The sequence below is a fragment of the Eucyclogobius newberryi genome, unplaced genomic scaffold (assembly GCF_026437365.1).
Source record: "Eucyclogobius newberryi isolate DKJ021-1_F unplaced genomic scaffold, fEucNew1.0.hap1 SCAF_14, whole genome shotgun sequence".
In the NCBI taxonomy this organism is placed as follows: domain Eukaryota; kingdom Metazoa; phylum Chordata; class Actinopteri; order Gobiiformes; family Gobiidae; genus Eucyclogobius; species Eucyclogobius newberryi.
The window spans coordinates 23,271,083-23,286,042 of record NW_027315768.1 but is presented as its reverse complement, the minus strand read 5'-3'; the positions used below and the strand labels follow the sequence as shown (position 1 = coordinate 23,286,042).

At 42.5% G+C, this 14,960-nt stretch overlaps 1 protein-coding gene across 1 annotated transcript in view; it reads left to right on the top strand.

Annotated features, from left to right (window-relative positions):
- Positions 1-207: 207 nt before the first annotated feature.
- The window catches only part of vwc2l (von Willebrand factor C domain containing 2 like), a 35,273-nt gene continuing 20,520 nt past the window's right edge, over positions 208-14,960 (top strand). The window contains exons 1-2 of the mRNA XM_072445062.1: positions 208-562; positions 1,349-1,891. Coding sequence (XP_072301163.1) covers positions 1,454-1,891 — 438 coding nt within the window. The 5' untranslated portion in view covers positions 208-562; positions 1,349-1,453. The remainder of the gene's footprint in view (positions 563-1,348; positions 1,892-14,960) is intronic.

Here is a 14,960-nt window from a genome sequence, read left to right as displayed (position 1 = left end):
CAAACACGCTGGAGGTCAGATCCACTCGCACGCACTGGACACACCCCTCTGTTTACCAGCTGCAGCTGCTGCTGCTCCTCAAATAACGACTTGTCGACTTTATCTCAAGCCCTTTTTTCTTGCAATTAACCCTTGCATGATCAAAGCGCATGCTGCTGGTGCTGGTGCTGGTGGTGCTGCTTGTGCTGCTGGTGCTGGTGCCGTGGACGTGGACGTGGGTGACGACTGAGACGCGGGGGGCGCTCTAGTCTCTGCTCCGCTCAGTGCAGGACGCAGGAGGATCGTCGCTCTCCAAGGTGCTGAAACTCGGCGCGCTCTCTCCTCGCGCTTTCCCTCAATCGCGGAAAACCAGCTGAAACTGTGGGCTACATCTGTTTTTTTCCGTCTTGTGGATTCTTTTTTTTGTTCAATTTCAATAGCGGATGTGGAATGAGTGCAAACCATCAGTGACACTCCTGCGTTCAAATGTCTACCTGCAATACTGTGGAAATAGACTTCGGATGCTTAGGAAACGCCAGAGGATTTGATACGCATTTTGCAATTTTAAGTCCTGTTTTGCACGGTAAACGACAGATGATGACAGATGATATCTACTTTGGATTTACGTGGAAATGTGTTTGAGTGCTCTTAAGCCCCTTTGCCACCGAATGAGAGGAATATCGGGCAGAGGGTCGTGCTGAATTTACCAATGTGGATAAAAGTGAAGTTTGCCTACATTGTATATAACTAACGACGATTCTTTCTATGTTTGGTGCTTTGTGGCTTCACCTCACGTGCATATTGGAGCTTGTTGGTGCGATGAGTGTGCTCATATATAAGTAGTTTTAATGTTGATTGAGCAGACGTGCCACACTAAACGAAAAATATTTAAAAGCAAATGTTTGTTTAGTCTGAGTGGATTGTTCTTTCCATCCCGTGCGTTTTTCATTGCGCATTAAATATAAATTGGCGAAGGCTGTTAGAGGCTGATATTCTCGCATCAGAGCCCTGTCATTACCAGAGGCAGAATCCAAACTAGGAAATGGTTACAGGCGAATGACTACCTGTTGTCTCTCCGCAGAGTTTGTGCCAAACCTCAGAAGAGGCTTGCTTTGGGCGGCTTGTGGAGCAGAATACAGTGATGAGCCCTCTCCACCCAGACACTCTCTGAATGCATGATTTAACCTGTTCTGCTCCAGTGTTGGACCGATAGCCGCTGCACACTGTAATAACACAATCTATAACTGGATCACAGACTCTGTAAAGTGTAGGCTTCAGTGAAGTTCTTAGTGTTTCCTGGGTGTCGCATGTTGAGCAGCCGGAGTAGTAACGTGGCTCCACGTTTCTGTCTGTGCTGTTCCCACTGCAGCCCGTTTCTCTGAAGTGACGCCGATGTCAGCGCAGTGCGGAGCGGATCCGGAGCGGATGCCGCGAGCCTGAAGAAATGCCACGAACACGCTCGCGCTGAACGTGGATGTCCGTTACGTGGTTGAACATGGGCCCCTCCCTGCTCCTACTCCCGCGCGTACACCTGTGGGCCGCTGTGCTGCTCTTGCTGGTCCTGAGCGCCTCTGTAGCCCCGGCCGCGGTGGGAACCCCCCCAGCGGACTACGCCGCGGACGAGGCGGAGCGCCAGGGCACAGATAACATGGTGTTTGATGACTATCGCGGGAAAGGCTGTGTGGACGATAGTGGCTTCGTATACAAACTGGGAGAGCGCTTCTACCCGGGACACTCGAACTGTCCGTGCGTGTGCACGGAGGACGGACCTGTGTGCGACCAGCCCAAGTGCCCAAAACTGCATCCCAAGTGCACCAAAGTGGAGCACAACGGCTGCTGCCCCGAGTGCAAAGAGGTGAAAAACTTTTGCGAGTATCGAGGGAAAACCTACAAGATTCTGGAGGAATTTAAGGTAAGCCTCTCTTGTATCGTGCTGAACAGTTTATGCTTTGTGCTTCACAGTTGCTTTGATGCTAAATATACTCCACATTTTATTTTGTCACCTTTAGCTGAAATCCAGCTATTAGATATCCTGCGACTCATTTACCTCCATGGCCTTCTCAGCACCTGCGCCAGTCCAATCTTATGGTGTCTTCAGCTTTTATTTAGCTGAAAAGCGCCACGTTGCACTCGCCTGTGGCGCAGATCCTTGAAACTGGACTCTGGGCTGCCTAAAGTTAATAGGGGTTTCCACCTTCACTTACTCGTCTTCAACAATGTGTTTTAAGGTTTTGAAAGTATTGGCAATCATATGGAGGCACCAAGATGGCTGCCCACAGTGATGTCATCTTAGAGGCGTGATGACATGTGATCACTTTATTAGGCTGGATATTTCAAAGTCAGACAGTATATGGTGATATATAAGAAAAACATTACAACTGGAATATGTATGAAAGTGATGCAATCCATGTTGAAAGTGCTCATTGAAATTCTGCTCCAGCACAATACAGGGGGCAGTAAATAAGATATGATATGACACAGGCTTAACAATAGCAGAGCTCGAGGAGAAGATGAGGTTACCAAACAATGCTTAAGAAACAGTCATCTCATATCCATATTGTAAAAATAAATAGAGTCCAGAATGGACTTCACCCATGCTGATCAAAACATCAAATGCTATATATTTTTTAGCCCAGAGGCCAGAGTTATTACTTTCTAATAAAGTTAAAACTCCATTGCTTTTTATCTTCACAGCCAAGGTTATACCATCATAGACCAATGACATGAGTCATGTCTCATCCAATCAGGTGTGTGGAAAGATTTATGTTGGTTTGTCAGAGAGAAGAGAACGACCACGGCCATTTCATAATTACAAGAGCAGAAGATTGAGTTCTGTTCGTGAGCCAGGTAAAAGAACATAAAAAACGGCATAAAAAAGCTAGAATTAAAGTATTACAACTGGTCAGGTTGGATTCAGAGCGTAATTGTGGTATAGAAGATATTATTCCATATGTTTCAAGTGTGTACAATGATTTGGCTGTTCAAAGGCTCACGACTCTTTGTGCCAATTTTATTTTTGGTAAATGTCTCAAATTAGAAAAATGGGCTAAGATAAATGAGCAGCTCTTTCAAACAAGAAGGTCATTGACAGAAAATGATAATCAGGACATTGTCTGACAATTAGAATGTAGACTGTTTGGCCATGGGAACAATGTTTACAGTCGGAGATGTAAACATGTTCAAAGATGCAATGTTGTCTTTTATGCAGCAACGTGGAGCTAGCTAATGATTTATCTATTCAGGACGATTGACACGTTTGAATATCTCCTGGTCCGGACAAGCCAGTCATCTTCTGAGATTCTGTTTATCCTAAATATGAATGTTGTATGAAGATATATAACATTTATAAAACAAAATCTCATTACAGTTTATATCTATTGAGAGTAATCTGTGACTAACTTGTATGGAATATTTGATCACGTGACAATATTTTGAAGTCTCAAGATACAGCCACATGTGCTTCTCTAGATTAATGTTAAGCTACAGCAACATGTTGAAGTTTGTGACAGGCAGATTATTGGTTATGAATGCTGAATTTGTGGAAGTTAAATGCGCTGCTGTTCAACCAAATGATGCTTTGTTCTCATAACTGTCTTTTCAAAAAACTGAGCCAATATCTTTCACCTCCAAGTTGAGTTGTGCCCCTCTGATATATATATATATATATATATATATATATATATATATATATATATATATATATATATATATATATATATATATATATATATATATATATATATATATATATATATATATATATAGTTGACCAAACACATAATGTGGATTTGTGCGCATCAGTAGCATAAGTTAGTGGTCATTTAGTGTTTTTTTACTTGTTCTGTGGGACAATAAAGGAATATCTTATCTTATCTTATCTTACTCACTTGTTGTATTTTGTAAGAATATAACATGAGAAACAACGCAGTGAGTAACTTTACGTGATTTGCAATAGTAAATGTACTATTATTATTTATATTATTATTATCATTACAAAGACATTTAGGCAACAACTGGACATACAAAAATCATAACGTGATACATCTTTAATAGTTCCTGGTCTGTGTTGTGAACCGAGAACTTGCACAATGGGTCTGTAAGTGTATCTTGAAGTTGTGAAAGGGTATTTGAATTAAACATTGATGCGTTAAATGTAAATCTTTGAAAAAATCCATTCCACATAAATAATACATGGCCAACCACCATCTTTTCCTCTTGCCAATGAAACATATCTACTTCACGTATTTAATCAGAGTTTCATCACAACCAATTAAAGTCCTTCAGCCCGTCAGCAGTGTGCAAGCGCATGTCCTATAATGACACCTTATGTACAATAATATGATTTGAAACTATTTGGCACAGACTTGTCCTGCTGAGTCTTTTCACATGTTGGAATAACCTGCTGCAGTTTCACAGATCCTGACAGACGGAGGATAACAGGGTCTGAGGGACCGGTCGAAACACGTCAGACCTGTCAATGCAGGATAATGTGACACTGGTAACAAGCAGCAGCTTTGAATATGGCATTACGGACACTATAAGGACCTGTTTGAGTAAGTTTGCTCGACAGATCAGGCAAGTTTGATAGTAATTATAATACTTGCCAAGGATATACGTTAGTTAAATATTCACCACATTTACGTTACATAACGACATACATTATGACAAGTGCATAATAGAACGGAGCAGACGTGGGACTTGGTTTACAGTTTGTACAGTGGCTGCTGATCATACTGACATTTCAAACTCATCCAATACCAAAGAATATACTCGATTTTTTTATTAAAATACTCTCCTCTTCTTAGGTCAAGGTTTTAGAAAATAAACAACAATTTCAAACTAAAATAATAGTCGAAAACAGCTCAAAAAAGGTTACATTTTGTGCTTTGTTGTTTTTAGGCCCGAGCCCCAGCAGGGCGGAGGGCCTATTGCTCCCGCAACGCTGCTGAAGGCAGCGTTGCAACTGTCTGACCAAACATGCGGGCGCAGCCCGCATGTTTGGTACCCCGTCGCCCCTGGCAAGTACAGTGAACTAGCCCATGCCGAAGGCATGGATCATGCATACTTACTCCTGCTATGACAGAAATAGTCAACAATTAGTGAATGGGCGTAGCCCATTCACTAATTGTTGACAACAGCAGCGCGAAGCGCTGCATTCCTCCAAAAACCCTCCTGGCATCGTCCCATACGCGAGAATCCATGCCGCAGGCATGGGCCATGCTTGTATCTGCTCAAATCAATGGAAGTCTATGGGGAGTGGGCGGGGCATCCCGACGGAATAGGGCGTGACGAGCGCGTAAGCGCTCGTAATGATGATTCCACCCCATGGCGGCATGGGGAAGACTTAGAGCTTTCAAACGATGTATAATTTGTTGTTATAGTGGAAACGGCTATATTGTTTTTGCTAAAAATATTATTATTAGGCCCGAGCGCCACAAGCTGGCGAGAGGCCTATTAGCACGTAGTGCGCACGAAATCGAGCGCGAAGCGCTCGCCCACTTCCAAACACTCACTAACGCACTCCTCCACTCATTCACGCCCTGTGCATGCTAATTAGTTGTAGGAAAATGGAACATTACCGTTGTAAACGGGCGAAGCCCGTGCAAAAGTTTGCACTAAACGAGCACTTTACATCCCCATATAAAGCACTCATTTGCGCTAAGTAGCTCACGAATACGTTCCCCATCTCTTGCATGTTCCGTGCATATAAGCATGTAATGCAAAAATTGAACATTATTACTGTATAGAGGGCCAAAAACACAAAGTGGGCGGAGCCCACTCAAAATTATCGAAAGTACCCGTCAGTGACCAGGGACCCACACCATGAGGTAGGAAAGCGCGAGCGCTTTCCGAAAATGTATCGTTTATAATATTTGAAAAATGGGAAACATTGTTTTCGCATCGGAATATTATTAGGCCCGAGCCCCAGCAGGGCGGAGGGCCTATTGCTCCCGCAACGCTGCCGAAGGCAGCGTTGCAACTGTCTGACCAAACATGCGGGCGCAGCCCGCATGTTTGGTGCCCCGTCGCCCCTGGCAAGTACAGTGAACTAGCCCATGCCGAAGGCATGGATCATGCATACTTACTCCTGCTATGACAGAAATAGTCAACAATTTGTGAATAGCCCATTCACAAATTGTTGACAACAGCAGCGCAAAGCGCTGCATTCCTCCAAAAACCCTCCTGGCATCGTCCTGTATGCGAGAATCCATGCCGCAGGCATGGGCCATGCTTGTATCTGCTCAAATCAATGGAAGTCTATGGGGAGTGGGCGGGGCATCCCGACGGAATGGGGAGTGACGAGCGCGTAAGCGCTCGTAATGATGATTCCACCCCATGGCGGCATGGGGAAGGCTTAGAGCTTTCAAACGATGTATAATTTGTTGTTATAGTGGAAATGGCTATATTGTTTTTGCTAAAAATATTATTATTAGGCCCGAGCGCCACAAGCTGGCGAGAGGCCTATTAGTCTCGTAAGGCCGTGCAAAGCACGGCTGCGAAAGTGCGCATGTAGTGCGCACGAAATCGAGCGCGAAGCGCTCGCCCACTTCCAAACACTCACTAACGCACTCCTCCACTCATGCACGCCCCGTGCATGCTAATTAGTTGTAGGAAAATGGAACATTACCGTTGTAAACGGGCGAAGCCCGTGCAAAAGTGCGCACTAAACGAGCACTTTACATTGGGATGACGACCGCGAAGCAGTCGTCATCCCCATATAAAGCACTCATTTGCGCTAAGTACCTCACGAATACGTTCCCCATCTCTTGCATGTTCCGTGCATATAAGCATGTAATGCAAAAAATGAACATTATTACTGTATAGAGGGCCAAAAACACAAAGTGGGCGGAGCCCACTCAAAATTAACGAAAGTACCCGTCAGTGACCAGGGACCCACACCATGAGGTAGGAAAGCGCGAGCGCTTTCCGAAAATGTATAGTTTATGATATTTGGAAAATGGGAAACATTGTTTTCGTATCGGAATATTATTCTTTCTTTCTTTCTTTCTTCTTCTCGGGACCAACCCCCCTATTTTTCACCCAGTGAACATTGACGAAAAGTCACAAAAATTTGAACACCTCTAAAAATCGTGCCTCTCTACATTCTGGCTATTTCCCTTTTCTAAAATAAAAAAAATTGGCGCGTCAGCGCCCCCAAATGTACCAAAAATGCATTGAGAGATGGGAAATGACCCAAAAAAAATCTGATCGTAGAATCATGAAATTTGGCGCAGAGGTAGATGGTGACAAGAGAAGTAAAAAATATTATTACGGCAACGCCGTCCGCCCAACCAAATGTCGGCCATATTGCTTCAAAAATGGCTAAACATGACTTCGGAGTTTTTCCAAACGTCGTACTTTTACGAACTCCTCCCAGGGCGTTGGCCCTAAAAAGCTGAAATTTGGTGAAAATGCTACTGAGGAGTGGGACATCAAAAGTTATCCAAATTACATTGATACCTGTCACGGTCTCTGTGCGGCGAAGCCGCAAACTGTAGCAAGAATTTCAGAAATCTCCCAAATTTAACATTTCTGCCGTTTGCGCAGATAAAGTCCGAATTGCGTCAAATTAGAATCAGTTGTTAAACTCTTTGCCCTAAACCTACTTGAAGTGAAATAAATTAATTTGGAGCCACAGCGCCCCCTACAGATTTTATATGGAGGTTAAATATTTAGTTTTGCGAAATTATATGAAATTTGACACACAACTCAATTTTAGCATCCCCATCAAAAAAGTCAACGAGACCCATGTCATAATTGTTATGGCTTTGCCGTAACGATGACCGAAACCTTCCATGTTATTCCAATGGGGAAATCGCCAGAACATGTTTACACTTTAGACTTTCACAAACTCCTCTTAGGGCGTTAGACATATTAACCTGAAATTTGGTGAGACTCATCTTCAGGGGTGGACCATCAAAAGTTATCCACATTTTTATTCAAAGAGTCACGGTGTCTGTGCGGCAAAGCCGCACATTTTGCCAAGAATTCAAAATAAAATTGCTTTTTGATGGTAAAACAAAGGGGAGAAGATGTGACAGCGTCACAGATTCAGCAGTAGGCGTAATAAAAGGACAATTGGGGCGCGTTAGCGCCCCCTCCTCTTGCGGCGTGGCGGCGGCGTAGCGAGGGCCGATCATTGCCGCTTGCGGCTATATTTTTTCTTGTTCTTCATCGCTTTGAACTCTAATTTGACCCCCTGAACATGCTCAAAAACTCACCAAACTTTGCCCAAAATTCAGAATCGGCGAAAAATTAAATTTTTTCTGGGCCATTTTTTTTTTCGTTAAAAAATGGCGCGACAGCGCCACCGACAAAAGTCAAAATACATTGCGCCTATGGGAGACGCCCCGAGGTCAACTTTGACGTAAAGCTACGAAATTCGGGACACGCATTCCTCTCGTGAGGACAAACAAAAAAAATCATTGTGGCCACGCCCCCAGACTTACCCTATGGCCGCCATCTTCCTTTGAAAATGAAAACACGCTGTGTTAGCCATTTTGTTCACGTCAAACTTTGACGAACTCCTCCTAGGGCGTTTTGCCCACCAACTTCAAAATCGGCGGACGTCCTCTGGACAAGTGGGGCATCTAAAGTTATCCAATTTTTTGAGATACCTTTTACGGTCTGTGTGCGGCGCAGCCGCAAAGTTGGACAACTTATTTTGGGATATTGCAGATCTAAAAATTGTTCCCATTTGATCAAAACAAGTCCGATTAGGACCAAATTTGAATCAGTTGTTCAACTTTCTAGTTTGGACCAGTTTATGATGACAAAATTGAAATGGGCGCGATAGCGCCCCCTACAGAGTGACCTTTAGATTAACATTGAAGGTCAAAAATTAGTTTTACCAAAATTTTCTAAACTTTACCCAAAATTCTATTTTGGCGTCGCGATCAAAAAAGCCTATCAGACAAATGCCTTAATTTTTACGGCGTAGTCGTAGCGATGACATAAACCTCCCATGTTATCCCTATGGGAAAACCGCTAAATCTCTCGAATATCCACATTTTTCTGTTTCACACTTTAACGAACTCCTCCTAGTGCGTTTTGCCCACCGACCTCAAAATCGGTGTACGTCCTCTATACAAGTGGGGCATCTAAAGTTATCCAAATTTTAAGGATAGCTTTTACGGTCTCTGTGCGACGGAGCCGCAAACGTTTCCCAGAATTCTGACTATTTGGCCTTCAGAGTGGCCTATAAACAATATAGCTTTTCCAAATGACATGATTTTTTTTTTTTTTTTTTTTTTTACGTCATAAGGCGCTGGTATAGCTGGCAGCCCGGTGTAAACGCTCTCTCTTCTTTCTCACACTTATTGTGCTTTATCTCCTATATTTTGTAAATATAGTTAGTATATTTTTTCTATTTTACTGTACGATAGGGACACACGCTGGAATAGTTTTTTAATTCAACTGTTTTTGACTTTTTTCGGCTGGATTTGAGCGTTTTTCGTTGCGTTCGTTGTGTTGTTGTGACGTGAGCTAGCTCCGAGCGAGCCCACCAGCCCCCCCCGCTAAAGTACGGCGTGTCGTCGGTACACGTTTATATACACGTTTATATGAAAGAGGAACTTCACGAACGATCGGGACACGCACTGGAATCGCTTTAAATTAACGTGTTTTGACTTTATTCGGCTGGATTGAGTGTTTTCGTCGTGTCGTGGCGATGTGTCTTGGCTCTGAGTCCCCCGGCTCCGGCCCCGCCCCCCGGCTCCGGCTCCGGCCCCGCCCCCCGGCTCCGGCCCCGCCCCCTGCCCGGCCGGCGCCGTACCGCGTTTCCACAAAGGAGGAACTCATGAAACTGCGGACAACAGTCGTCTTACCCGGAGATCGTCACGTTATCCCGTCGCAATACTGACCTAACCTAATACTGATGTGCAATTCTGTCGTATGTGCAATTGCTGTTGGAATTCATGTGCAATTACTGTGAAATTCATGTGCAATCTATGTGCTGTCGTGACACATATTCATGTGCAATTACTGTCGGGATCACATGCAATGGTATTTATTTATTTGTCTATGGGAGTTTTTATTTATCTATAGGAGATCTTCTACTGAAAGTGTTTTTCAGACTTCCTATAAGTGATCTGTTCTTGTGGATCTACCTCTGTATCTACCTGCGTTGCACCAATGAAATTTCCCCATGTGGGACAATAAAGGAATATCTTATCTTATCTTATCTTATATTTTGAACAAAATTCTAATTTGCCATCCTGATCATAAAAGTATGAGAGCCAAAGTCATATTTTGTACGGCGTAACCGTAGCGATGACAGAAACATCCCATGTTATCCTTATGGGAAAATCGCAGAATTGCTCAAATCACCACATTTTTACGCTTCACACTTTAATGAACTCCTCCTAGGGCGATTGTCCGATCAAGTTCATATTTGGAGAATATCATCTACACAAGCGGGGCATCAAAACTTATCCATATTTTGATTCTAAGTGCTACGGTCTCTGTGTGGCGGACCCGCAAATATATGTCAGAAATGGGAAAACAGCGAAATCTCTGAAATGTTCACATTTACGCTTCACACTTTAACAAACTCCTCCGTGGGCAATAGCTCGATCAAGCTTTACTTTGGGAAAAATCATCTACACAAGCGCGGCATCAAAAGTTATCCATATTTTTATTCCAAGTGCTACGGTCTCTGTGCGGCGGCGCAGCAAATTTGACTGACACTTGTGTTGATTTGCACTGGATTGGCCATGTCCAATGTGTCGCCGTCAGTCAAGTTCTTTTTTTATTCAACACACAATAAGGGCGCCATCTTTATCAAGTCGGCGGCCTCTTGTGGCTTTAATATAGTCTTGATGCTTATGATGTAAATGAGTATCTATGAATGATACTGTTTTAAATCGTACTCTGTATGATGTAAGTGTCCTGTATCCGTCGTCCAGCAATACGTGTTCAATCAATATACTGTATAGTCTGTGTCATTAGCATTATTATTACACCACGAGACAGGATTAATCGCCGCCAGTGGGACAGCGTTGGAACAGCATTATACATCCTGTAGGTCGTTACTTCTCATCGACATGGGTTCAACTCCAGGCCCATTTGCTGAATATCTCTACTCGCTGTCTTCCCATTTCACATTGTAAAGTGTCTCGGACCCGTTTATTCTTAGTTGAGTCCTGGTTTACCTTGATTCTAGTCTCTGTTTAGACCTGGTTTAGTCCAGGTTTGGTCTGAAATTGACCGCGTCCTGCTTTAGTGGTTGAGGCTTCACACATTTTGAGTTTATGGCATTGTTCGGTCCTAATTCGACTAATACAATCTTGCTTTGACTTTAAAGGTGTAACATTTCTTGATTAAATTATTCCACCAGCTTGTATCCATGGAGATGTCACTGCTATGCCTCGAATGTTCCACTGTATGGTATTTAACTTGATCAAAGACAATCATGTGAAGTGAATACATGCAAGATAGATGTGTGACACCGTGTCACACAGTGAATTTCATTACAGACTCGCCAACACGTGTGTGAACCTTAAATTAATCAAAATATTTCATGCATTTCAGTTTGCTCCAAACTAGGGCTTCAACAATTATTGTGACTTGTCGATTGTAACTAAAATAATTGTAGTTGTATAGTTATAATGATTGTTTTTACTTTAGTTGAAAGGAATGTCTAATTTACCAACTGCAAGAATTCTGGTTTTGCTCTTAACTAATAAAACACTTGTATAACATGTATTTTTTTAACATTATTGGCTGACTATGGCCACCATCTGGCCATAACTAATCATGAATTTATTTATAGCCTTCTTTATGATGCTATGGCAACTCAAAGGCTAAATTAAGATGTTTATGATAGGAAGAAAACTGGGACTTTACATTGGACTCTGAATGCCGCTCTGCTTGTTTTACTTTGCTCATAACATCTTTTGTGATTGCTGTTTTCTGAATTCAGGCAATAACAATCATTTCAAAGCTGACCTTATAGTTGCTCTCTCTAAGATGAGAATTCTTCGATTTAAAAAGGAATGTGGTAGCTCATGTACATAACAAAGAAAAGGCGGTTGAGTGTGGCGTTTTAAGACAACGGTGATGTTGTCATCACGAGGCATGTGGGTTCACTCTTTGGAGAGCTGCATAGTTAATCTGAAGTGATTGGTGTATTTTCACATCTCGGCATCACACACACGCCAACATTGAAATGCACGACCACACGCCCTGATTCGCCGCAAGTGCACAAGTCTCCAAATTTAATTCAAGATCAATTTCATCAACAGAGGATCAGACCTTGAATACGGCTGACAAACAGAGAAGGCAGCTATTCATTTTTATTTTTTTTAGGGGACGAGGAAACATAATTCATCTGTTTTGATATTTTCAGTGGCCAAATGAGGATGGAAAGACACGCATCTCCTGAAATTCAGCTTTTTTGAGTTGGTTATTGTCTGTTGTTATCAGAATCACACATAACACAACATAACACAAAATAATATGCAGACCACAACAGGAATACTTAATATTAATGTTACGAATCACTTTCTGACAACTAACAATACTCAGGGCAGTCTATTAAACATTTGATTATTGCTGCGGCAGAGATTGTTACCAGTGTAAGCACAAAAAGACTGAAAATCCCCAAAAAACTAAATCTACTGTAAATTCCGTGTAGCACGGGAAGTTTCAGACACTTGTTTCAGTTGTCAGAAGCTGTCTAGAGTCCATTAAGTTACCTATGTTAATTATAGTAAACGATTAACATTTTATTTTTATTTTATGCTTTAAGAAAGTAAAATTTGCCTTTTAAAATGCTCTTAAACGTTCTTTTGTCTGATGACACTAGCCGTTAATGCATATTTCTTTTGGAGTATACATTTGTTTACATTAGTGACTAGGTCTCATATTGGGGAATAGGTCATGTGTACGGCAGGAACCAGTTAGATTACAGTTGCAATACATAGAGCTAAAAAATAAACTACACTATTATGCTACATATGCTACTATTACTACTTCAACTACTTCATATTTTCTTTCACAGTGGGATGCATTAAAAGGACGGGATGTGATTTAGACTAAAAATTAGGATTTTCAAAGCTGGTCAAAACTTCCACTTTCACTCATGGGCAGAATAGCTGCTGTCAAAATGTCAATACTCCCCGAGGTCAACTATTTATTTTCAATGACTCTCTCAACCTGGTTTAAATCATTAGATTCAGCTATTACAAAATCCTACTGTAAAAACCAGACACCTTGAATCAAACTATCTACGTAACATAAACCCAATTGTCTGGGGGGGCTTAAAGGCATCAAGTGTCATACATTATTTTCTTGCCATTTATAAATAAACACACTGGAAATATCTGATGAGCTATTGATATATTCCATTCCCCAGTCAGACCATCAATAAATACGTTTTTTTAATAGTAGCATTTCTGACAGCCTGGTGGTGTTCAAAGTATCATTGTAATACATCAACTGGCAGAGAGTTAAAGTTATTTTATTTGCAGCTGGCAGCCCGGTGTAAACGCTCTCTCTTCTTTCTCACACTTATTGTGCTTTATCTCCTATATTTTGTAAATATAGTTAGTATATTTTTTCTATTTTACTGTACGACAGGGACACGCGCTGGAATAGTTTTTTAATTCAACTGTTTTTGACTTTTCGGCTGGATTTGAGTGTTTTTCGTTGTGTTGTTGTGACGTGAGCTAGCTCCGAGCGAGCCCCCCCCCGCGCCCTCCGGCCGCGCTAAAGTACGGCGTGTCGTCGGTACACGTTTATATACACGTTTATATGAAAGAGGAACTTCACCAACGATCGGGACACGCACTGGAATCGCTTTAAATTAACGTGTTTTGACTTTATTCGGCTGGATTGAGTGTTTTCGTCGTGTCGTTGCGATGTGTTTTGGCTCTGAGTCCCCCGGCTCCGGCCCCGCCCCCCGGCTCCGGCCCCGCCCCCCGGCCGGTGCCGTACCGCGTTTCCACAAAGGAGGAACTCATGAAACTGCGGAGAACAGTCGTCTTACCGGAGATCGTCACGTTATCCCGTCGCAATACTGACCTAACCTAATACTGATGTGCAATCCTGTCGTATTTGCAATTACTGTGAAATTCATGTGCAATCTATGTGCTGTCGTGACACATATTCATGTGCAATTACTGTCGGGATCACATGCAATGGTATTTATTTATTTATTTGTCTATGGGAGTTTTTATTTGTTTATAGGAGATCTTCTACTGAAAGTGTTTTTCAGACTTCCTATAAGTGATCTGTTCTTCTGTATCTACATCTGTATCTACCTGCGTTGCACCAATGAAATTTCCCCATGTGGGACAATAAAGGAATATCTTAATCATATGGGTGGTTCAACACATGCCAGATGGGTATAATGCATTTGTTCATATTGATCATATGACACAAATGAAAGGCGAGAAAATCCTCACTATCCACGACCACATAGAGAAGCTAACTCCAGTGTCTTACGGCGTATCCAGCGTATCAACATGAAAGCCCGCGCTCCCTGCTGTGTTGAAGGAATCGAAAGGCCGCTTAGACCTCTGCAAACACGCGCTGGGTAGAGATGTGGACAGCTTAACCTTTGGTGTGTTGCTCACTGGTATTTCCCTGTGCCTTGATGGTGCGGTGTGTGTTGTGCTTATGATGGAGGAGGCAGAACGGCGAAGGCGTGCTCTGTTTGGGTCTGATGTTTAAATTAATGGGCTACAGCAGGTGTGTGGTTCAAGCAGCCAACACTAATTGTACAGTGTCATTATGATGAAAAACCACACAATCCTGCTCAGAGGAATTGGTGTTAAGAAGGTGGATCCTGTGCAAATATTAGCACGACCCTCACCGTCCACTGAATTGAATCATGAAACGCCCGGTCAACCTACGGACTATTGAGTCATGTGTCCTCTATATCTTTTATTCCGTTTTATCTTGTATTTTGTGTTTTATTGTCTTTTAACATATATGGTGACCTTGAGAGTCTTGCAAAGCAAATCCGGAGTAGATTC